The sequence below is a fragment of the Mastacembelus armatus genome, unplaced genomic scaffold (assembly GCF_900324485.2).
Source record: "Mastacembelus armatus unplaced genomic scaffold, fMasArm1.2, whole genome shotgun sequence".
In the NCBI taxonomy this organism is placed as follows: domain Eukaryota; kingdom Metazoa; phylum Chordata; class Actinopteri; order Synbranchiformes; family Mastacembelidae; genus Mastacembelus; species Mastacembelus armatus.
Genome location: NW_022872866.1, coordinates 739,767 through 763,110, shown reverse-complemented (window position 1 = coordinate 763,110; position 23,344 = coordinate 739,767). Strand labels below are relative to the sequence as shown.

Sequence of the window (23,344 nt, the reverse complement as noted above, 5' to 3'; positions counted from 1 at the left end):
TGAAACAGAAATTTAAGATAAATGGCAGCAATGTAGGTTTTGGTTTCCAAGAGTCGGAAGGTTCCTGCAGTGAAGAGAGCTCACACCCGCCGTACAGTTTGTTCACGTTTTTAATTTTTTCCTCTTTTAACATAAACAAAACATTCGATCACTTTTTAAAAAGTGTTGAGCCTGATGACGAAACAATAAATACTCTGTAACATCCAAACAGAGAGTAGCTTTACTGATATAAGGACCACGAAGGCGCTCGGTACAAACAGGATGACATCACCCAAGAGAGGAGATGATTCATGTTTCAACACCCAGTCCAGGAAGTTGGTACACAGGTAAAGGTGGAGGAATGGAGACCGGTTGGTTTAGATTTCTCTGGGCTTTATGATCGAGATATCCGACTACCCCAAAACGGGTAATTTAAGTAAAAACAAACACGACTGTCATGGACAAGCCAGGAATAAAAAAACTAGTTTCTGGAGGGACGTGATGGCGTCGGCTGAAGGCCGAGGCGTTGGCAGGTTGTGATGGAGGGAGGAGGTCCACATGAGGAAGAAAAGGAGGGGAGAGAGACGGGTGGGGGGCCTGGGGAGGTGTTTCCTCTCAGTCCTCATTATTCGATATCGTCCTCGCTGAGACTCTGTGCACTCACGATGCGCTGCAGGACGGGAGCAGAAAACAGACATTCAGAGCTGCAGTTTGACAGTGACAATAACCAAGCAGGTCAACAGGTCCAGCATGTTCTGGAGCCATTTGGATCCAGTCCTGATCCTGGACTAGTCATGGACATTTGAAAGGTACCTTAGGCATAAGGCATAAGTTTGAACCATTGGAGAAACTTTGGGGCTGATTCTGAACAAGTTATGGTCCAGGAAGATCTGTGGGCTACCTTGCTGTGTCTGAATGAGTCTGAAGTTTGAGGACTACCTGACAAGTAGTGAACCAATTAGGGAGGTGTAGGAGTACCCTGCCAATTCTGGACCTGTAGTTGGGTCCATCTGTCCGAAGTGGACCAGTTGTGAGGGTCTGGGGCTAGTTGGGTGATAGTGGGCTCTGATTCTGGATTTTTAGTGTTTGGGCTACTTATAAACTAGGAAAGCAATGAGGCTATTTGGTTGTTGGTGGTGGTTGGTTTTGGAGCTGCCTGGCTGATTCTGGACCAGAGGGTGGGGTCTGACCTACCTGGCTGATGCTGGGTAGTTTGGTGAGCAGCATCTGGAAGACGGGTGGGGGCAGAGTCTGCTGCAGCACCTGCAGCAGCTGCTGAGGCTGACCACACACCGCGATGGCGTTGGTCAGGTGGTCCACACCTTTCTCGTAGTCTCCTGTGGAGGGAAACAACAAGATGCCTGTCACCTTCATGGAGACTTGTCTGTACCACATGCAGGAAGATTCAGAACCTGGTTCACAAAGTCCTCAGGTTACGTTAAGCGGGGTCATACAGCAGGTGTGAGGCAGTGCTAGTGTCCAGTGTCCTGCGTTACTGTGCTGCTTTTATATGTGAACAGATTCATCATTCAGTCTGTGAGGTTGCAGGAAGCGCCTGAAGCCTCTGGTGAGCTGGTGATGTGTCGACGGAGGTGTTACCCTGAGCCAGAAGCTCCTCCCCCAGCTGGATCTCCTCCAGGAAGAACTTCTGCACCGCTTCAGCGTCCTTCAGGTCTGGAAGCTGCAGGACAGGGAACTTTCAGACACAGCAAGCGGATCTAGAGACTGGTTCAGTCTCGTGATGTCACAGACAACAGATTACCACTTCCTCCCATGGTACAAACACGTAGCCATTTATCTTGAGAGATACCGTGGTGCTAACTATGAGGTTTCTATAGTGTTTTACATCGTGCTCCCGAGAACCATGAGTCTCACCTTTGCCAGGCCGGCCCTCTCTTTGGCTGCCTTCTGCTTCCTCCTGCCTGCAGCAAAACAAACCACATACAGTCACAGTCCATTTGGAGTCCGGTGGAGGAACGACACTGATCATTTATTGGATCCCTAAATAGACGTTTAAAACACATTTTGTCAAACATTCATCACAACATGCTGCTCATGGAAACTACAACAACCCAGCTGCTCTGACACCTGTGATCATTAGACATGGACTTCAGATGATTTGACCGTCAGTCTGTTTTACATTTCACTGCATTATCTCAGCACTGTACAATTACTGTGTCGTCTGTGCAGGATTCTGGACCTGCTGGGAAGGACTGAGGGCTACCTGGATCAGGCTACTCCACTCACTTTGGACCGGGTCAGGTGGTGTTTGAGATACCTGGCTTGGTGTGGCCCAGACACAAAGGTGTCAGGGCTACCTGTGTGTGTGTGTGTGTGTGTGTGTCTACTGTCACAATAAACCCTTTATTTTGTTCCAATCCATCAGGTGACTCCAAGATCTGTTCAGAAGCCGCCTCAGGTCCCTGTTCCCTGAACAGAACCATAATCTCCCTGTGGCAGGAAGCCCAGCAGGTTCAGTGTGTGTTAGCAGCAGCTTTATGAATGAGCGTGAACACACACACACACACACACACACACACATTAGAGAAGAGCTGGACCGAACTCTCTGCGACATTGTCCTTAAGTTGGTGCTGACTGGTTGACCTGGCTGACCTTTGACCCGAACACCCTGGGATCTTGTGTTCTGTCCGGACTCTGGTCGGGACGTTCGTTAACTTGTTGTTTAGCACAGAGACGTTAAAACACGCGATATCTGAGCGGAGTTACGGGCAGGCCGAACCGACCCGGACCGGACTGAACCAGGCCCGGTGAGGAAGAGGTCAACACTCACGTTCTCGCAGCCTGTTCTTGAAGTTGGGGTCACTCCGTCTTTTCCTGTCGAAATAAATGCAGTAGCCGACGAACAAGGCCCCGCACACCCCCGCGGCTATCGCGCTCGTCCTCCCGCCCATCATGACGCCCGGAACCGGTTCGGTTTCTGGAAGATTTCGGGTGAATTTACGGTTTTTCCACCGGTGATCGGTTCGTGTCAGGAGGCTGTCGGAGGACTCGGGGCAGGAAGGACCCGGAAGGACCCCACAGCTTGACAGATGGAAGCTGCCTGAAAACCGCCTGACTAGAATGTGAAGAATAATAATATTTACACAGTAAAATAAGCTGATGGGTTTATGAAACACACATTATTATCTTAAACACGTTTATTGACTTTTATGTGACCCAGACTCATGTCTGAATTACTAAACCGGCTTACACTGGAGGTTGTTGGGGTGAAGAGCCTTATTCTCATAACTTGTTCATTCCGCTACACAGATTAGTGACAGAAAGTTAATGGATTAATAGTTATAGATAATTAATGGATTAATAGTTAATAGTTATAGATAGTTAATGGATTAATAGTTATAGATAGTTAATGGATTAATAGTTAATAGTTATAGATAGTTAATGGATTAATAGTTATTGATAATTAATGGGTAATAGTTATAGTTATAGATAGTTCATGGATTAATGGTTAATAGTTATAGATAGTTAATGGATTAATAGTTATAGATCGTTAATGGATTAATAGTTATTGATAATTAATGGGTAATAGTTATAGTTATAGATAGTTCATGGATTAATGGTTAATAGTTATAGATAGTTAATGGATTAATAGTTATTGATAATTAATGGGTAATAGTTATAGCTATAGATAGTTATAGATAGTTAATGGTTAATAGTTATAGATCGTTAATGGATTAATAGTTATTGATAATTAATGGGTAATAGTTATAGCTATAGATAGTTATAGATAGTTAATGGTTAATAGTTATAGATAGTTAATGGATAATAGTTATAGATCGTTAATGGATTAATAGTTATTGATAATTAATGGGTAATAGTTATAGATAGTTCATGGATTAATGGTTAATAGTTATAGATAGTTAATGTGAGCTTTCTGTCCGGCCATCAGAAAGTATAATACTAATATAATAACAGTATAATACTGTTCTAGCACAGAACTGAATTTGGTGATTTTAAACCTGCAGGTACTCTGATATCTGTTGTTAAAGACTTGTCTGTGACACTGAACATGTTTGATTCTCAGACTGTTCCTGAACTAAACTCTGGTGTTGCATGTAACTGTAATCCTGAAAAATGAAGCAGGAACCAAAACCCAGAAATGGAACTGCAGGAAGGAGAAGTGGTTCAGTCACTATCCCTCACATGAAACTGAAAGTGGGTCAGAGCCACATCAGAGCTGCAGTCGAGACGGGGGTCTGTTTCTGTCTAAAGGTGAAATAACCTGAGTTCATCAGTTTGTCAACAGGAGACTCAAACACTGGTGAGTCCAGCTGATAATATTCACTGTTAACAAACAGCGTTAACACCAAACTCAGAGCTCAGATCAAACAGGAGGGTTCACTCTTGTCATTTCATGCTGACAGGACAAGTTAACTTCAATAAAGTGATTTTAAACTACAGACATACACAGTATTTTTGTTAATAATAGTACTGAACAATAATGAATTAATTGTTAATTAATGTTTTTTTCAAAGCTCCAAACGAACCTTCTGCTGAGAGTGAATTCTACCTGTCTACGTTACTCAGGTTAAGACCATTTCTAGGAATCCTCAAAAGAAAAAGCATCAGCTGAGTTTAAAATAAATATGTCACAGAAAGAGTCTAATGTAAAGTTTAGTATCAGGTGTTAATGTGTTTTCAGGAAAAGCTGCAGCTCAGTGACACAAACTGACGACTGGTTAAAGTTTAAAAGACCGACCTCATCATCACAGGCGTCTGTTTCATTTTGATCCTTCAACACAATTATTAGAGTCATCTTGTTAGAGTATTGTTCTTATAATCTCTTCTGTCACATCGACCCATTGGTGGGTCAAAACGTTTTATTTACAAACTGGACTCTCCACCTCAGTGTGAGCTCTGTGGGTCCTCCCTGTTACCTCCCTATTTTTCATTTCAGACTTTTGTCACTTCAGTTCAGTAAATGTTTAAATGACTAAACTTCATATTTGACTGATCATATGATAAATAAACCACCTGTTTTTAAATGAATTACTATATAAGGAGTCCATGAGTGTTTTGAAAGCTGCCCATGAATTAAATGTGTTATTATTAAAATGTCTTTCTTTCCTTTCACACCACATTCACTGGGGCGTTGTCACCTGAGGATTCTTGATGTTGTTCACTTTCCAGTTCTTCCTGCCATTCAACCTGTTTGTCCCTGACATCATTATTGTCAGACTCCTGACTACTTTCTGATCCAGTTATGAGAAACGAGTTAATCCTGTTACTTCTGTCCTCAGTGTGTAGACATGTCTGCTGCCAGCTGTCTGAGATCTGAAGACCAGTTCCTGTGCTCCATCTGTCGGAATGTGTTCACTGATCCAGTCTCCACACCATGTGGACACAACTTCTGCAAGAACTGCATCAACCAATACTGGGATGTTAATGACAGGTGCCAGTGTCCAATGTGTAAAAGGGTTTTCAACCCAAGACCGGAGCTGCACATCAACACCTTCATCTCTGGGATGGTTGCTGAGTTCAGATATGGAGCTCAACACAAAGCCAGCAGCAGCAGCTCAGGCCAACAAGCTGCCAAACCAGGACAAGTTCCCTGTGACGTCTGCACTGGAACCAAACTGAAGGCCCTGAAGTCCTGCCTGGTGTGTCTGGTCTCCTACTGTGAGACTCACCTGGAGCCTCATCTGACAGCTGAAGGCCTGAAAAGACATCAGCTGATCGAGCCTGTGGACAACCTGGAAGGCAAGATGTGTAGGAAGCACGATAAACCTCTGGAGCTGTTCTGTAAGACCGACCAGACATGTGTCTGCATGCTCTGCCCTGTTTTAGACCACAGGACACATGAGTTTGTTCCTCTGAAAGAAGAAGGTGAAGGAAAGAAGGCAGAGCTGGGGAAGACACAGGCTGAAATTCAGAAAATGATCCAGAAGAGACGAGTGAAGATTCGGGAGCTCAAAGAGTCAGTGAGGATCAGTAAAGCAGCTGCAGACAGAGAGACAGCAGAAGGTCTTCAGGTCTTCACTGCTCTGATGGAGTCTGTTGAGAGAGGCCTGGAGCAGCTCATGCAGGAGATCGAAGAGCAACAGGAAAGTACAGAGAAACAGGCTGAAGGTTTCATCAAAGACCTGGAACAGGAAATCTCTGAGCTGATGAAGAGAAGCACTGAGGTGGAGCAGCTCTCACGCTCTGAAGACCACCTCCACCTCCTCCAAAGCTTCTCCTCCCTGAAAGCTGCTCCACCCACCAAGGACTGGACAGAGGTCAGAGTCCGTCCTCCATCACATGAGGGGACTGTGGTGAGAGCTGTGGCTCAGCTGGAGGACACACTCAGGAAACAGAAGAAGAAGCTGCTCGCTGAGGCTGAGCTGAAGAGGGTCCAGCAGTTTGAAGTGGATGTGACTCTGGATCCTCATACAGCAAGTCCATGGCTCATCCTGTCTGATGATGGGAAACGAGTGAATTATAGTGATGTGGAGAAGAATCTTCCAGACAACCCAGAGAGATTTTCACGATATTGTATTGTCTTAGGAAAGCAGAGTTTCTCTTCAGGCAGATTTTACTTTGAGGTTCAGGTTAAAGGAAAGACTAACTGGAGTTTAGGAGTGGCCAGAGAGTCGATCAACAGGAAGGGAGAAAACACACTGAGCCCTAAAAATGGTTTCTGGACTATATGGTTGAGAAATGGAAATAAATATGAAGCTCTTACTGACCCTTCAGTCCGTCTCTCCCTGAGGTCTGGTCCTGAGAAGGTGGGGGTGTTTGTGGATTATGAGGAGGGTCTGGTCTCCTTCTATGACGTAGATGCTGCAGCTCTTATCTACTCCTTCACTGGCTGCTCCTTCACTGAGAAACTCTACCCGTACTTCAGTCCCTGTAATAATCATGGTGGTAGAAACTCTGCTCCTCTGATCATCTGTCCTGTCAATCAAACTGTCTGATCAGTTTATGATGAAGATTTGCCGCCAATAGAAACATTTATGAATCTGTAGCTTTGACAACCACTGTGCACAGATATACCAAAGGATTTCTACTACAACACTGGCACAGCCATCAATACTATGGCAATGGATTAGAAACCAACCAACCAACCAACAATGACAGGCTGATTATTCTTCTGTCACATCAGTGGCCTCTAAATAGGATCAAACCTCAGAGTGAGAACGTTCCAGAGGAAAAGATTCACTGGGATTTAAGGGAACACGTGTTCACGTACAGTCTGAACCCGTTTCCATCTGAATATGGTTCAGCGGTGGGACGTTAGTCCAGAGGACACGGGGCGGAGGATGGTCCCACACCTCACACACAAACAACACAAACAAAGCACCACATCCCTAAAGTTCTTCATGCTGCTGCACAAACACACGTGTCTTTGAAATGATTCACCTTCAGATTTGGTGATTTCCATCTTTTCTGATAAATGGAAGGATGAATGTTGCTTTAGGATAAATATGCTGCTTCTTTAAAATAGAAAACACTTGGGATCAGCTGGAAAATGCAGTGTCACTAAACTAAACATGGTTTTGCTGCACAGTGTAACAACTACAGCAGTAAAGTTTAACATGTACATAAATGCAGCACAAACATCAGATACACCAGTAACACACTGACAGCGACCAGTTTCCTGCTGTTACTTCTGATACATTTAGTATATTTGGCTGATAATACTTCAATATATTTTGACTTCAATAAGGTTTTAATGCAGGACTTTCACCAAAGTAAAGGATCTAAATACCTCGTCCACCACAGGGTCCGACCTGGAGGAGGTTTTGCTTCAGTGGGTGTTGAGTCCTGTGGATATAGTTCAAATGCATCAGGATGGTTTGATGCTTCTGAAAGATGACAAAGTATTGTCTCAGACAGCAGCGGCTCCTCCAATATACTGTTCATGGTCTTTAACCACATTTAAATTGTGATCTTAAGGTCAGTTTTGTGGCACAGCAGCAGTCCAGCTGCTCTTTGTGTCTCCAGATTAAACTCTGTGTTGGACTTCCTGTCTTATCCCAGGCAGAACCTGACGAAAACAGCAACCGACGTCTAGTTCACGTACTGAAATTATTTCTTTAGCACTTTCTTGTAAACATGAGGAAATTCTCCCAGTCGGCTCCATGACTGAAGCTGTGGGAGTCCTTCTATAGAAATGGATTTCAATGATTTCAATTTACTGATAAACCTTAAATTAAATCCATTTCAATCATTGAAGATATTTGGAAGAAGAAGAATTAGATTTTAGCACATTTTCTTATAAAACTGTGACTTTATTCTGACTTTTTCTTCTAAAATAACAGTATAAAAACACAATGCTTTAGCTCTATACGTGTTATTGTACCTCATTAACATCATATTAAAATCCACATCAGAAAATCAGTGATAACTAACACACACACACACACACACAAATGTTGGACCTGATGCTAAAAACTAAATGTAAATGTTTTTTTAATGATGTTAATTTGTCAGATTTGATTTAAAGCTTCAGTATTGATGATAAATCCATGTTTCATGATCTACAAATAAAAACAAGACGTTCACATGATGATGATGGTTCATGGGTCATTTCTGAAGTTTCACAGCTGAAGTTTCTGCTGTTTTCCCTCCACTGACTCAGTCCTGATGTTGCCACAGTGTGAACAGACCAAACCAGATCAGTTCTCAGACCAGATCTGGGCCACCTGCATATGTGGTCCTACATCCGATTCCTGTCCGATGTGTGAGTGTGCGAGCTCCGTCAGAACGGTCAGATCAGAATCCATGTGGTCGTTTTAACGTCTCCCTCCTCTGCACATGTCGCCTGTCGTCATCATTCAGTGTGGGAAACATCAACATGGAGGAGGGGGGGCAGTGGAGAGACCAGGACGCTTCACATTGGATGGACATTTATGGAGAAGCTTCTGATGGAGCCAAACTGGAAGGAACATAAGGGAACCCAGCAGCTTTGGAGGAAACTGAGCACAAATGACGTTGTTGTTCTTCACATTTCAGGTCAACACTGAGTCTGGAAGGTCTGTCCCGGCTCTGGGTGACCCCTCAAAAACTCAGTACAGCAACACAGCGACCAGGGCACATCCACATGTACAAGGCCAGACCCACAAAACAAGTCACCTGCACCGTCTAAACCCAGAATGAGACAGAGTCCCCTTGGATGTTCAGGTGATTCTGTTCAAGCATCAAACATGTGGACACTTTCCAAACAGCTCACACACACCAGTCCCTCCAGTGTGTGTCACGGTCAGACCGGCAGGTGGCGCTAACGAGTCTCCCTGTTGTTAGCTAGTGAGTTAGCCCCGCTGGCTGGGCCGCGTGTGTGTTTGAGCGGCTGTTTCTGACTGACCTGCTCCCTTTCTGGAGAACATGGCGCTTCTTTCTCTGTGTGGTTCTCTCCCTCTCTGCTCCACCTTTCCTTTGCTGCTCAATGTGGACATTTCTCTCGGCGACTCGTCTCTAACGTTGTTGCCGGACAGGCGGGAAGACGGTTGCTATGCGCGTTGCCAGGGGGCGCGATGACGTCACCTGAGGCGGCGGCGAGAGCGGCGTCTGACGCGCGGACTGTGAGGAGTCAGCTGTTCCTGCTGGTCGGTCCGTCACTGCTCAGACCGACTGTTCAAGGCCAAACAGGCCTCAGGACACCCGGAAATGTCCGGGACTGGAAACACACTGTGGTTTTCTCCTCAGCCTGCAAATGTTTTTGCACCTTGGACTGAAATCATTTTGTAAACATGGTCAATTAGCTGCTAAAGACTCCAGCTCCAGAGAAAAGTGGGTTAAAGAGGTAAAAAGTCTCCTTCAAGGGTCAGTTCATCCTGGGCCAGATGTTCTAATCACGTCTAAAGAACACAGCTGCAGGATGAGGCGGCAGAACTGGCAACCCAGGGCAGCTCCAACGTCACATGGCTCAGGTGAAACAGGAAGTTAGTCAGAACCAGAGCAGAGCTGCAGCCGAGACGAGTCTGTTTCTGTGTGGAGGAAAATAAACTGAGCTCAAAGATCTTTGTCCACAAAACAGCAGAGACTTTGGAAACACTGGTGAGTACAGAAGGAGCCGGAACAGAGACTCTTCAGCTTTGGCTCCGAAAAATAAACTTTGGCTCTGAAAACAAAACCGAAACTAAAAAATAAAACACTGACATTGAAACATTTGTACCGAAAAAGAACTTTGGCATTGATAAATTTAAAAAATACAATCTTTACAATGTTTTTCATGCCAAAGGTTTTTCAGTTTCACTTTTCCGTAACAGTTTTGGCGCTGAGGGAAGGGCTCTGAGGGGCGGGGCTAAGAAGGAGATGGCTCTGAGAGGCGGGGCTAAGAAGAAGATGGCTCTGAGGGGCGGGACTAAGAAGGAGAGGACTGTCTCAGCTCCTGTAGCATCACAGTTACACATTTAATGTTTTGCTTTGTGTCATTTCCCAGAGTCTTGTCAATCATTGTAAACATGTTCATTTATCAATGAAATGGTCACTTTCCTTCATGGAAACATCTGTGTCTCCATCAGTCATAAATACCATGTGCTGCTTATTGACAATTTCAACAGGCTTGTTGTTGACACAGTCTGCAGTCGCCCCAATGAGCCGACTACCTGCTCAGTCCAGAGGCCAGTGTGGCTGCTGCTGCTGCACAAGGTCTCATCAGTGCGTTAACACAAAATACACAGCAGCCTCAGCACCAGAGTTAATGCTCAGGGTTTGTACTGGTCGATCCTGCTGCTGTGGACTTTTTCCAGCAGACCTCTGCCAAACCAGTATAACATTATTAAGCTGGGTAAAAGCTAAACTTAACTTCATACCAGTCCAATTCTGTGTGGAAGAAACGGGACAGAGACAGACTTATTTGTGGTTTGGGAACACCAGCTGAATTCATGCTGGTCTAAGGTCATGCTAGGCAGCGAGAGTCGTCTATGGCAAAACATCCTAACATTTAATGGGACCACACTACTGTCTGTAATTACATTTGAGATATTTCTAATAACATTTGTCATAGTCAGATTTATATTTTCACTACTCAGACTGGTCCTTAAACACATCAACTATAACATTCTTATTAATAGAAACTGTACTTGAAGATGTTTACAGCAGAGTATTTAGAGTGAACTGTGAGACAAGACCTGTGGTTTGTTCCTTAATACATGGAGTAACCAGGTCCCTTAGCTCCGCCCCTCAGAGCCCTCCCCTCCACAATAAATGAGTCTCAGAAAACTGAAACTAAAATAAATGGCCATTGAAAAACAGTGACATCGACTGAAAATCTGAATATTCTCACTGAGAAAAACGACTTTATGAGAAATGAGTTAATCCTGTTACTTCTGTCCTCAGTGTGTAGACATGTCTGCTGCCAGCTGTCTGAGATCTGAAGACCAGTTCCTGTGCTCCATCTGTCTGGATGTGTTCACTGATCCAGTCTCCACACCATGTGGACACAACTTCTGCAACAACTGCATCAACCAACACTGGGATAGTAGTGACAGGTGCCAGTGTCCAATGTGTAAAAGGGGTTTCGTCCCAAGACCTGAGCTGCACATCAACACCTTGTTCTCTGGGATGGTTGCTGAGTTCAGACATGGAGCTCAACACAAAGCCAGCAGCAGCAGCTCAGACCAACAAGCTGCCAAACCAGGACAAGTTCCCTGTGACGTCTGCACTGGAACCAAACTGAAGGCCCTGAAGTCCTGCCTGGTGTGTGTGGCCTCCTACTGTGAGACTCACCTGGAGCCTCATCTGACAGCTTCAGCCCTGAAAAGACATCAGCTGATCCAGCCTGTGGACAACCTGGAAGGCAGGATGTGTAGGAAGCACAATAAACCTCTGGAGCTGTTCTGTAAGACCGACCAGTCATGTGTCTGCATGCTCTGCCCTGTTTTAGACCACAGGACACATGAGTTTGTTCCTCTGAAAGAAGAAGGTGAAGGAAAGAAGGCAGAGCTGGGGAAGACACAGGCTGAAATTCAGAAAATGATCCAGAAGAGACGAGTGAAGATTGAGGAGCTCAAAGAGTCAGTGAGGATCAGTAAAGCAGCTGCAGACAGAGAGACAGCAGAAGGTCTTCAGGTCTTCACTGCTCTGATGGAGTCTGTTGAGAGAGGCCTGGAGCAGCTCATACAGGAGATCGAAGAGCAACAGGAAAGTACAGAGAAACAGGCTGAAGGTTTCATCAAAGACCTGGAACAGGAAATCTCTGAGCTGATGAAGAGAAGCACTGAGGTGGAGCAGCTCTCACGCTCTGAAGACCACCTCCACCTCCTCCAAAGCTTCTCCTCCCTGAAAGCTGCTCCACCCACCAAGGACTGGACAGAGGTCAGAGTCCGTCCTCCATCACATGAGGGGACTGTGGTGAGAGCTGTGGCTCAGCTGGAGGACACACTCAGGAAACAGATGAAGAAGAAGCTGTTTGAGGCTGAGCTGAAGAGGGTCCAGCAGTTTGAAGTGGATGTGACTCTGGATCCTCATACAGCACATCCTAATCTGATCCTGTCTGATGATGGGAAACAAGTGAGTCACAATGATGTGAAGAAGAATCTTCCAGACAACCCAGAGAGATTTTCTTATTGTGGTATGGTCTTAGGAAAGCAGAGTTTCTCTTCAAGCAGATTTTACTTTGAGGTTCAGGTTAAAGGAAAGACTGACTGGGATTTAGGAGTGGTCAGAGAGTCGATCAACAGGAAGGGTAAAATCACACTGAGTCCTAAAAATGGTTTCTGGACTATATGGTTGAGAAATGGAAATGACTACAAAGCTCTTGCTGGCCCTTCAGTCTGTCTCTCCCTGAGGTCTGGTCCTGAGAAGGTGGGGGTGTTTGTGGATTATGAGGAGGGTCTGGTCTCCTTCTATGACATAGATGCTGCAGCTCTTATCTACTCCTTCACTGGCTGCTCCTTCACTGAGAAACTCTACCCGTTCTTCTGTCCCTGTCCTAATGATGGTGGTAAAAACTCTGCTCCTCTGATCATCTGTCCTGTCAATCAAACTGTCTGATCAGTTGATGATCAAACTCACCCTCCCATGTCTTTACTGATGAAATTGTTCCATTTTCCACCCACTGTGTAAATATTCTCCAGACAAACTCACAGATTAGAGAAAAATCAATTAATCACCAGTGATTTTTTAAATGAACAGATTCACTGTTACTTTAGGAAAATAATGTTTATATTGAATGTTCATGTTCAGTGTCAACTCACTTTCATACGTACAGTACAGACCAAAAGTTTGGACACACCTTCTCATTCAAAGAGTTTTCTTTATTTTCATGACTATGAAAACTGTAGATTCACACTGAAGGCATCAAAACTATGAATTAACACATCTGGAATTATATACATAACCAAAAAGTGTGAAACAACTGAAAATATGTCATATTCTAGCTTCTTCAAAGTAGCCACCTTTTGCTTTGATTACTGCTTTGGACACTCTTGGCATTCTCTTGATGAGCTTCAAGAGGTAGTCACCTGAAATGGTTTTCACTTCACAGGTGTGCCCTGTCAGGTTTAATAAGTGGGATTTCTTGCCTTATAAATGGGGTTGGGACCATCAGTTGTGTTGTGCAGAAGTCAGATGGATACACAGCTGATAGTCCTACTGAATAGACTGTTAGAATTTGTATTATGGCAAGAAACAAGCAGCTAAGTAAAGAAAAACGAGTGGCCATCATTACTTTAAGAAATGAAGGTCAGTCAGTCCGAAAAATTGGGAAAACTTTGAAAGTGTCCCCAAGTGCAGTCACAAAAACCATCAAGCGCTACAAAGAAACTGGCTCACATGCGGACCGCCCCAGGAAAGGAAGACCAAGAGTCACCTCTGCTGCGGGGGATAAGTTCATCCGAGTCACCAGCCTCAGAAATCGCAGGTTAACAGCAGCTCAGATTAGAGACCAGGTCAATGCCACACAGAGTTCTAGCAGCAGACACATCTCTAGAACAACTGTTAAGAGGAGACTGTGTGAATCAGGCCTTCATGGTAGAATATCTGCTAGGAAACCACTGCTAAGGACAGGCAAAAAGCAGAAGAGACTTGTTTGGGCTAAAGAACACAAGGAATGGACATTAGACCAGTGGAAATCTGTGCTTTGGTCTGATGAGTCCAAATTTGAGATCTTTGGTTCCAACCACTGTGTCTTTGTGTGACGCAGAAAAGGTGAACGGATGGACTCTACGTGCCTGGTTCCCACCGTGAAGCATGGAGGAGGAGGTGTGATGGTGTGGGGGTGCTTTGCTGGTGACACTGTTGGGGATTTATTCAAAATTGAAGGCATACTGAACCAGCATGGCTACCACAGCATCTTGCAGTGGCATGCTATTCCATCCGGTTTGCGTTTAGTTGGACCATCATTTATTTTTCAACAGGACAATGACCCCAAACACACCTCCAGGCTGTGTAAGGGCTATTTGACCAAGAAGGAGAGTGATGGGGTTCTGCGCCAGATGACCTGGCCTCCACAGTCACCGGACCTGAACCCAATCGAGATGGTTTGGGGTGAGCTGGACCGCAGAGTGAAGGCAAAAGGGCCAACAAGTGCTAAGCATCTCTGAGAACTCCTTCAGGACTGTTGGAAGACCATTTCAGGTGACTACCTCTTGAAGCTCATCAAGAGAATGCCAAGAGTGTGCAAAGCAGTAATCAAAGCAAAAGGTGGCTACTTTGAAGAAGCTAGAATATGACATATTTTCAGTTGTTTCACACTTTTTGGTTATGTATATAATTCCAGATGTGTTAATTCATAGTTTTGATGCCTTCAGTGTGAATCTACAGTTTTCATAGTCATGAAAATAAAGAAAACTCTTTGAATGAGAAGGTGTGTCCAAACTTTTGGTCTGTACTGTACATGTTTAATGTCATCAATACTGTCTGATTTATTCATGTGGAGATGCAGCTTTGAATGGGAGTGTAGTCTGTGTGTGTGTGTGTGTGTGTGTGTGTGTGTGTGTGTGTGTGTGACTGAGTGAGACAGTGGTGCAGGTGAGATTTGTCAATCAGTGTCTTTGCATTTAGGAGGTGAGGAGCCCAGGAAACCTCTCTTCCAATGCTGTCAACACTGAGGAAGCTGCAGTAAGAAGGTGTTGGGTGTTGGGTGGGGAGAGCAGAGCTGTGAGGCCAGGAAGGGACAGTTTGACAGCAGAGAGAGAGAAGGACAAAATAAAGTAATGTTGAGTAATTCAGTCATGTGGGTGTTGGTCTGGCAGATGATTCCACCGAGACTAAATGTTCACAGTTATATTATTGTTTCATTGAATGTAAGTTGTTTTTTGTTTCCATTGTGATTTCTTTTCTTGGCTTTATATGTTTTTAAAGATTCACTAATTAATAAATATATTTTGTGTTAATGTTGGATGAAAACACATAAAATACCTACATTTAACATTTTAAGCTTTGTGAGTGAAATTTTAAGAATTAAAGAGACAAAACATTCTAAACATGTTGTTCTGTTTTGATCAGTTAAAAGTTATATTTTTATTTCTTTTTATTTTAACCTACTCTGTCCTGGTATTGTGTCTCCATATTGTCCATAGCATGAGTCTATCATACCAGATCTCAATGACCTGATCTGGGGCCTGTTTCAGAAACTTTTTTTTCTTTCTGTATTAAAACTCTTTTTTTTATTAAAACTTTTTTTAAACACTTTTCCATTTTTTTAAACCTCTGGTGTTCCCACATTGAGGTGCTCCTCTGAGCGTGTTCGATGTCCATGCAGGTGCAGCCCTACAGGTGCCAAACCAACGTGGCAGAAAATTAAAATGAAATATAAAAATCTCCTTCAAACAGGTGGATGATATTATTGAATTATTTATCATTGCATATGTTGGGCTAGAAGCCTATGATATATCCTATGTAGACTAAAATAAATATCTCACAGTATTTCATTTCCATTTTCATGTTTCATGTCCATATTTATAGCTAATAGGCTGTGGCTCAGAAAACAGATGGGGGGTCCAGCTGACCTACCTCTCACAGAGGCTGAGGAGATGGTCCTCAGCCAGAACAATAGCCGACCCATGGTAGAAGGCATTGCTGGAAGAACCTTATCTGTCCCAAGACTCTCAGGACCCATCAGTCTGTAAAAGGTTGGTTTTCTATCTTTTTAAAACATTTTCTCAGAGATTCAACATATCTATGGTGTCACATCAATCTTCTATAGCGGTAAAAGACTAGTCCTCACTTGATGAATGCTATAGGCTGCTTCTTTGTAATATCCTTAGATATTCTCAGACAGTACAGACCAGTCATGATGTACAGGGGGATTTTAAGTTTGATCACTTATGAGTTGATGTGGGCTCCATGATTAAACTGCAGTGATATTTGAGTGGTACAATTTAATCTATTCTTAGTCTCCAAACAGTAACTGATTTGTAATATGTTTGGTTGAGCCTTCTGACCTAACACTACTCCATGGGCCTACTTCTTCTTCTTCTCCTTTGGGCTGCTCCCTTCAGGGGTCTCCACAGCCAATCATCCGCCTCCATTTAACCCTATCCTCTATATCCTCCTCACCCACACCAACTATCCTCATGTCCTCCTTCTCTACATCCAAGAACCCCCTCTTTGGTCTTCCTCTAGGCCTCCTTCCTGGCAGCTCTAACCTCAGCATCCTTTCACCAATGTATTCACTGTCCCTCCTCTGAACATGTCCAAACCATCTCAATCTGGCTTCCCTGGCTTTTTCTCCAAAACATCTAACATGAGCCGTCCCTCTGATGTCCTCATTCCTGATCCTATCCATCCTCGTCACTCCCAGAGAGAAGCTCAACATCTTCAGCTCTGCTACCTCCAGCTCTGCCTCCTGTCTTTGTCTCAGTGCCACTGTCTCTAAACCAGACAACATTGCTGGTCTCACCACTGTCTTGTCCACCTTTCCTTTCATTCTTGCTGACACTCTTTTGTCACACATCACACCTGACACTTTCCTCCACCTGTTCCAACCTGCTTGCACACGTCTCTTCACTTCTTTTCCACACTCTCCGTTGCTCTGGACTGTTGACCCTAGGTACTTAAAATCCTCCACCTTCTTCACCTCTACTCCCTGTAACCTCAACGTTCTACTTGAGTCCCTCTCATTTACACACATGTACTCTGTTTTACTGCGGCTAACCTTCATTCCTCTCCTTTCCAGAGCAAACCTCCACCTCTCTAGATTTTCCTCCACCTGCTCCCTGCTCTCACTACAGATGACAGTGTCATCTGCAAACATCATGGTCCACGGAGATTCCTGTCTAACCTCATCTGTCAGCCTGTCCATCACCATAGCAAACAAGAAGGGGCTCAAAGCCGATCCTTGGTGCGGTCCTACCTCCACCTTGAACTCCTCTGTCACCCCTACAGCACACCTCACCACTGTCTTACAGCTCTCATACATGTCCTGCACCACTCGAACATACTTCTCTGTCACTCCAGACTTCCACGTACAAAACCACAGCTCCTCTCTCGGCACCCTGTAATACGGTTTTTACAAATCTACAAAGACACAATGCAGCTCCTTCTGGCCTTCTCTGTACTTCTCCATCAGCATTCTCAAAGCAAATATTGCATCTGTGGTTCTCTTTCTTGGCATGAAACCATACTGCTGCTCACAAATGCTCACTTCTGACCTCAGCCCAGCCCCCACTACTCTTTCCCATAACTTCATTGTGTGACTCATCAGCTTTATTCCTCTGTAGTTTCCACAACTCTGCACGTCTCCGTTGTTCTTAAAGATGGGCACCAGTACACTTCTCCTCCATTCCTCAGGCATCCTCTCACTCTACCCCCACTCTCCTTTGCCACCTCTACCTTCACCTTACGCTGCATCTCCCTGTACTCCTCTGTTGTCTTCGGTCCTCTCAGTGTCCAACTTCCTCTTAGCTAACTTTTTCCTCTTAACACACTCCTGAACTTCCTCATTCCACCACCAAGTCTCCTTATCTGCTTTCCTATTTCCAGATGACACACCAAGTACCCTCCTACCTGTCTCCCTGATCACTTAATGAATTGTCCTTAGACAACAGAATGGAAATGAAAAAATCGTGATCCAGGGCACTTTGCTTCCACATTCGTTATCACATGTGATGCATCACATATGATCTTAAGCACAGAACAAAAAATCTGCATTAGCTGTGATGGAATTATCTTCCATAATAAATGCTAACGGCACCTGTTCACCTGTACATTAATGCTGTGGATGGATTTCCTATTGCCATAATCTCCTTCATTTACAGAGGGAGCCATGACAGGGATATGAGTCCCATCTATGCAGCCGATCACGCCTGGAAACCCTAAAATATACAAATTGATTTGTGCATAAAGTGTCAAAGATACAGGCTGAATGTGCCGGTTGCTGCTTGTAGTGTTACCTGCAATTTTGTAGAATTGCTCTTTGATAAGATGTGTGGGTCTGTGATTGGGGAAGACCATAAAGCTGTACAGCAGACGTTTGAGCGCAGGGGTCACATTTCTGACTGAGCGACACAGTTACCTTTGAAATGTGTTTTGGATCACCGATGTTATAAAGGAAATGTTCACTTGCAAGAGGGGTGCTAGACGGGGTTTGACCTCTCGACACAGAATTCTGCAAAGCAAAGGGGGACACCATGTCTCCTGCCTCTTCTTCAGTCTGAATGCCAACTGCCTCAGAAACAACAGGGTTTATAAAACCAGCCAGCGAGCAGGTTCACAGTGTAAGTTACCGCGGTAACTGACTCAGTCAATCTGAACCTGCTTTGGGAAACCGAAAATCCTGAGTATCCCATATCTCAGAGTTAACAAACTCTGGGCTTTCACTAAACCTGCTTTCTGAAACAGGCCCCTGGAAAAATAAAGATTCCAGAGTTTGTTCACCAAAAAAACAATCAAACAAGGACATGGAACATTTTCTCCAGGTGGACACAACCAGTGTAGGTAGGAACCTGTTTATTTGGTGATTTTGCTGAAGTGACTGCATAATAAATAGAAAATCTCTTTTGAAGCAATGTCCTCTACATATTGTTTCTGTCACAAAATAGGAACTCTACACCTCATGGGTCAGAAGGAAGGCAGAGCATATTTCTGCAGACCCCTCACATCCAAGTCATAAACTGTTTGACTCCTCCCCTCTGGGTGGCGGCATAGAACACTATATATGCCAAAACCACCAGATATTCATTCATTACCTATACCTGCTTATTCCTAATTAGGGTTGCAGGGATCTGCTTTAGTTTGCCCTCCCTGAGTCCAGCAGAGGTCGCCATCACATCAGAGGGAGGAGAGTTGGTTAAAGGCATGGACAGACTGCACACACCTCTCTACCTCCTCCTCTGTTCTACAACAAGAATGACATGAAAACATCAGAACATCACAGGACAAACACTGAGCTGGACTCTGCCCTGATGATGGGATTCAGGGCTGGATCGAAACAATAATTCAGGCCTGGAATCTGACTCCATCCCAGGGCATGCTCTTCATACAAACCACCAGACCTCTCATTTTGGAGGCTAACCTACTTGTTGATGGGACTAGATCTAAATTTGGCCACTGTGACATTTGGGAGGAAGGTTATCCAGATTAGGAAACACAGACATCTGGGACTGACCAACCAGTAGAGTCTATGTCAACACTGAGTCGGGAAGGTCTGTCCCGACAGAGAAAAGTGGGTTAAAGAGGTAAAAAGTCTCCTTCAAGGGTCAATTCATCCTGGGCCAGATGTTCTAATCACGTCTAAAAAACACAGCTGCAGGATGAGGCGGCAGAACTGGCAACCCAGGGCAGCTCCAACGTCACATGGCTCAGGTGAAACAGAAAGTTAGTCAGAACCAGAGCAGAGCTGCCGCCGAGACGAGTCTGTTTCTGTGTGGAGGAAAATAAACTGAGCTCAAAGATCTTTGTCCACAAAACAGCAGAGACTTTGGAAACACTGGTGAGTACAGAAGGAAACATTTTCTGTGTTTCAGCCTGGACTAACACAGAACTTCAGCTCAGAACATAAACTTTGTATTTTTCATTTCAGACTTTTGTCACTTCAGTTCAGTAAATGTTTAAATGACTAAACTTCATATTTGACTGATCATATGATAAATAAACCATCTGTTTTTAAATGAATTACTATATAAGGAGTCCATGAGTGTTTTGAAAGCTGCCCATGAATTAAATGTGTTATTATTAAAATGTCTTTCTTTCCTTTCACACCACATTCACTGGGGCGTTGTCACCTGAGGAATCTTGATGTTGTTCACTTTCCAGTTCTTCCTGCCATTCAACCTGTTTGTCCCTGACATCATTATTGTCAGACTCCTGACTACTTTCTGATCCAGTTATGAGAAATGAGTTAATCCTGTTACTTCTGTCCTCAGTGTGTAGACATGTCTGCTGCCAGCTGTCTGAGATCTGAAGACCAGTTCCTGTGCTCCATCTGTCTGGATGTGTTCACTGATCCAGTCACCACATCATGTGGACACAACTTCTGCAAGAACTGCATCAACCAACACTGGGATAGTAGTGACAGGTGCCAGTGTCCAATGTGTAAAAGGGTTTTCTACATCAAGACCTCAGTTGCACATCAACACCTTGTTGTCTGGGATGGTTGCTGAGTTCAGACATGGAGCTCAACACAAAGCCAGTAGCAGCAGCTCAGACCAACAAGCTGCCAAACCAGGACAAGTTCCCTGTGACGTCTGCACTGGAACCAAACTGAAGGCCCTGAAGTCCTGCCTGGTGTGTGTGGCCTCCTACTGTGAGACTCACCTGGAGTCTCATCTGACAGCTTCAGGTCTGAAAAGACATCAGCTGATCCAGCCTGTGGACAACCTGGAAGGCAGGATGTGTAGGAAGCACGATAAACCTCTGGAGCTGTTCTGTAAGACCGACCAGACATGTGTCTGCACGCTCTGCTCTGTTTTAGACCACAGGACACATGAGTTTGTTCCTCTGAAAGAAGAAGGTGAAGGAAAGAAGGCAGAGCTGGGGAAGACACAGGCTGAAATTCAGCAAATGATCCAGAAGAGACGAGTGAAGATTGAGGAGCTCAAAGAGTCAGTGAGGATCAGTAAAGCAGCTGCAGACAGAGAGACAGCAGAAGGTCTTCAGGTCTTCACTGCTCTGAAGGAGTCTGTTGAGAGAGGCCAGGAGCATCTCATACAGGAGATCGAAGAGCAACACGAAAGTACAGAGAAACAGGCTGAAGGTTTCATCAAAGACCTGGAACAGGAAATCTCTGAGCTGATGAAGAGAAGCACTGAGGTGGAGCAGCTCTCACGCTCTGAAGACCACCTCCACCTCCTCCAAAGCTTCTCCTCCCTGAAAGCTGCTCCACCCACCAAGGACTGGACAGAGGTCAGAGTCCATCCTCCATCACATGAGGGGACTGTGGTGAGAGCTGTGGCTCAGCTGGAGGACACACTCAGGAAACAGAAGAAGCTGTTTGAGGCTGAGCTGAAGAGGGTCCAGCAGTTTGAAGTGGATGTGACTCTGGATCCTCATACAGCACATCCTGCACTCATCCTGTCTGATGATGGGAAACAAGTGAACTGTGATGATGGGAAGAAGAGTCTTCCAGACAACCCAGAGAGATTTTCACGTTGTCCTAATGTCTTAGGAAAGCAGAGTTTCTCTTCAGGTAGATTTTACTTTGAGGTTCAGGTTAAAGGAAAGACTGACTGGGATTTAGGAGTGGTCAGAGAGTCGATCAACAGGAAGGGTAAAATCACACTGAGCCCTGAAAATGGTTACTGGACTCTATGGTTGAGAAACAGAAATGAGTACAAAGCTCTTGATGACCCTCCTGTTGATCTCTGCCTGAGGTCTGGTCCTCAGAAGTTGGGGGTGTTTGTGGATTATGAGGAGGGTCTGGTCTCCTTCTATGACGTAGATGCTGCAGCTCTTATCTACTCCTTCACTGGCTGCTCCTTCACTGAGAAACTCTACCTGTTCTTCAGTCCCAGTAATAATAATAGTGGTAAAAACTCTGCTCCTCTGATCATCTGTCCTGTCAATCAAACTGTCTGATCAGTTTATGACGAAGATTTGCCGCCAATAGAAACATTTATGAATCTGTAGCTTTTCTTAATTTATTTTTTTAATTAAAACCTTTATTTTTATCAGGAGGTCCCTTGAGATTGAATCTATTTTACGAGGTATACCTGGCCAAGATGCTCACTGATACACACAGTCCTAACAACAACAACGAACAACACAGACATTGGGTGTAACAAATACAACAGCAGTACAGTGCCTATACACACCTTCACTTGAGAATAGCAAGTGCACATTTCTGTTAATTTATGTTTTAAAAGAGCCTTGAATTTCCCTGGAAATGAGTCCAGAGAGTTGTAGTGAGTTCTGAATGTGATTCCAGGACCAGAGAGCAGCACAGGAAAAGGCTGCTCTGCCAAGTTCTGTGTGAATCCTGGGCACTTTCTATAGTATCTGTGTGGAAGAGTGGGAGCTGTACACACTGTGAGCTGAAGACAACAGACTACACAGATATGCTGGAAGTTTCCCCAGGATAGCTTTGTAACTAAAAATAATCCAATGGTGCTGTCTCCTCAGGGCCAATGAGGGCCAGGAGACCGAAGAGTAAAGAACACAGTGATGGGTCCTGAATGCTGAGTTAGTGATGAAACGTAAGGCACTGTGATACATGGTGTTGAGGTATTGGAGTGTTGAGCAAGCAGCATGTATATTAGAGGTCGACCGATCTATCAGCCGAGCCGATTAATCGGCCGATCTTTTGCACATTTTAATTAATCGGCATCGGCCCATTTCACTGCACATTAGGCCGATTTATAGGCAGGCACATCTGCGTCCAGTTAAGCGTTGTTGTGGCAGTCTATGTGAGCAGCATATTGTCTAAAGTAAGTCTGCAGTTGGGGCGGGTCCCAGCTCTGTAGAAAACATCTTGTATTGTTCCTGTAACTATACTAAAGCGTCCAGCTGAACTAAATGACTACAGGCTGGTGGCTCTCACATCCCATATGAAGGTCCTGGAGAGGATGATTATGCGCCTACTGAGACCAGAGGTCAAACACACAATAGATCCCCTGTAGCTTACACAGAACACATTGCTGTGGATGATGTTGTCCTCTGCATGCTTCACCATGTTTTGTCTCATCTGGAAGAAGCTGCAAGTTATGTGAGGATTATGTTCTTTGATTTTTCAAGTGCATTCAATACCATCCAACCAATCATCCTCAGAGATCAGCTCAAAGGGACAGGGGTGGAGCCCTCCTTTGTTTTCTGGATCACAGATTACCTGACAGAAAGGCTCATCAGGAAGGGGAACTGCATCCTTTGGTACAGTTTTGAGCAGCATAGGGGCTCCACCGGGGACTGTTCTGGGTCCATTCCAGTTCACACTGTACATAGCAGACTTCACGTACAATTCTGAGTGTTGCCACATTCAGAAGTATTCTGATGATGCTGTGCATGTTGTCGCGTGTATCAGGAATGGACAGAAAGAGGAGTACAA

General features: G+C 44.6%; 3 protein-coding genes and 1 pseudogene across 3 annotated transcripts; 3 read left to right on the top strand and 1 right to left on the bottom strand.

The window, feature by feature from the left end:
• Positions 1–92: 92 nt before the first annotated feature.
• tomm20b (translocase of outer mitochondrial membrane 20b) lies at positions 93–3,001 on the bottom strand. Its single transcript, XM_026323911.1, has 5 exons — positions 2,771–3,001; positions 1,855–1,901; positions 1,579–1,660; positions 1,174–1,316; positions 93–649 (listed from the first exon to the last, which is right to left on the bottom strand). Exons 1-5 carry the CDS (start codon positions 2,892–2,894, stop codon positions 605–607), a joined length of 441 nt encoding a protein of 146 aa, XP_026179696.1. The 5' UTR covers positions 2,895–3,001; the 3' UTR covers positions 93–604.
• A 1,158-nt stretch (positions 3,002–4,159) lies between these two features.
• LOC113140217 (E3 ubiquitin-protein ligase TRIM21-like) lies at positions 4,160–8,491 on the top strand. Its single transcript, XM_026324008.2, has 2 exons — positions 4,160–4,261; positions 5,241–8,491. Exon 2 carries the CDS (start codon positions 5,250–5,252, stop codon positions 6,894–6,896), a length of 1,647 nt encoding a protein of 548 aa, XP_026179793.1. The 5' UTR covers positions 4,160–4,261; positions 5,241–5,249; the 3' UTR covers positions 6,897–8,491.
• Positions 8,492–9,532: 1,041 nt separating this feature from the next.
• LOC113140211 (E3 ubiquitin-protein ligase TRIM21-like) lies at positions 9,533–13,267 on the top strand. The gene is made up of 2 exons (XM_026324004.2): positions 9,533–9,978; positions 11,263–13,267. The coding sequence occupies exon 2, from the start codon at positions 11,272–11,274 to the stop codon at positions 12,916–12,918; it is 1,647 nt and encodes a 548-aa protein (XP_026179789.1). The 5' UTR covers positions 9,533–9,978; positions 11,263–11,271; the 3' UTR covers positions 12,919–13,267.
• Positions 13,268–19,600: 6,333 nt separating this feature from the next.
• On the top strand, positions 19,601–21,980 carry LOC113140141 (E3 ubiquitin-protein ligase TRIM21-like; annotated as a pseudogene).
• Positions 21,981–23,344: the final 1,364 nt, after the last annotated feature.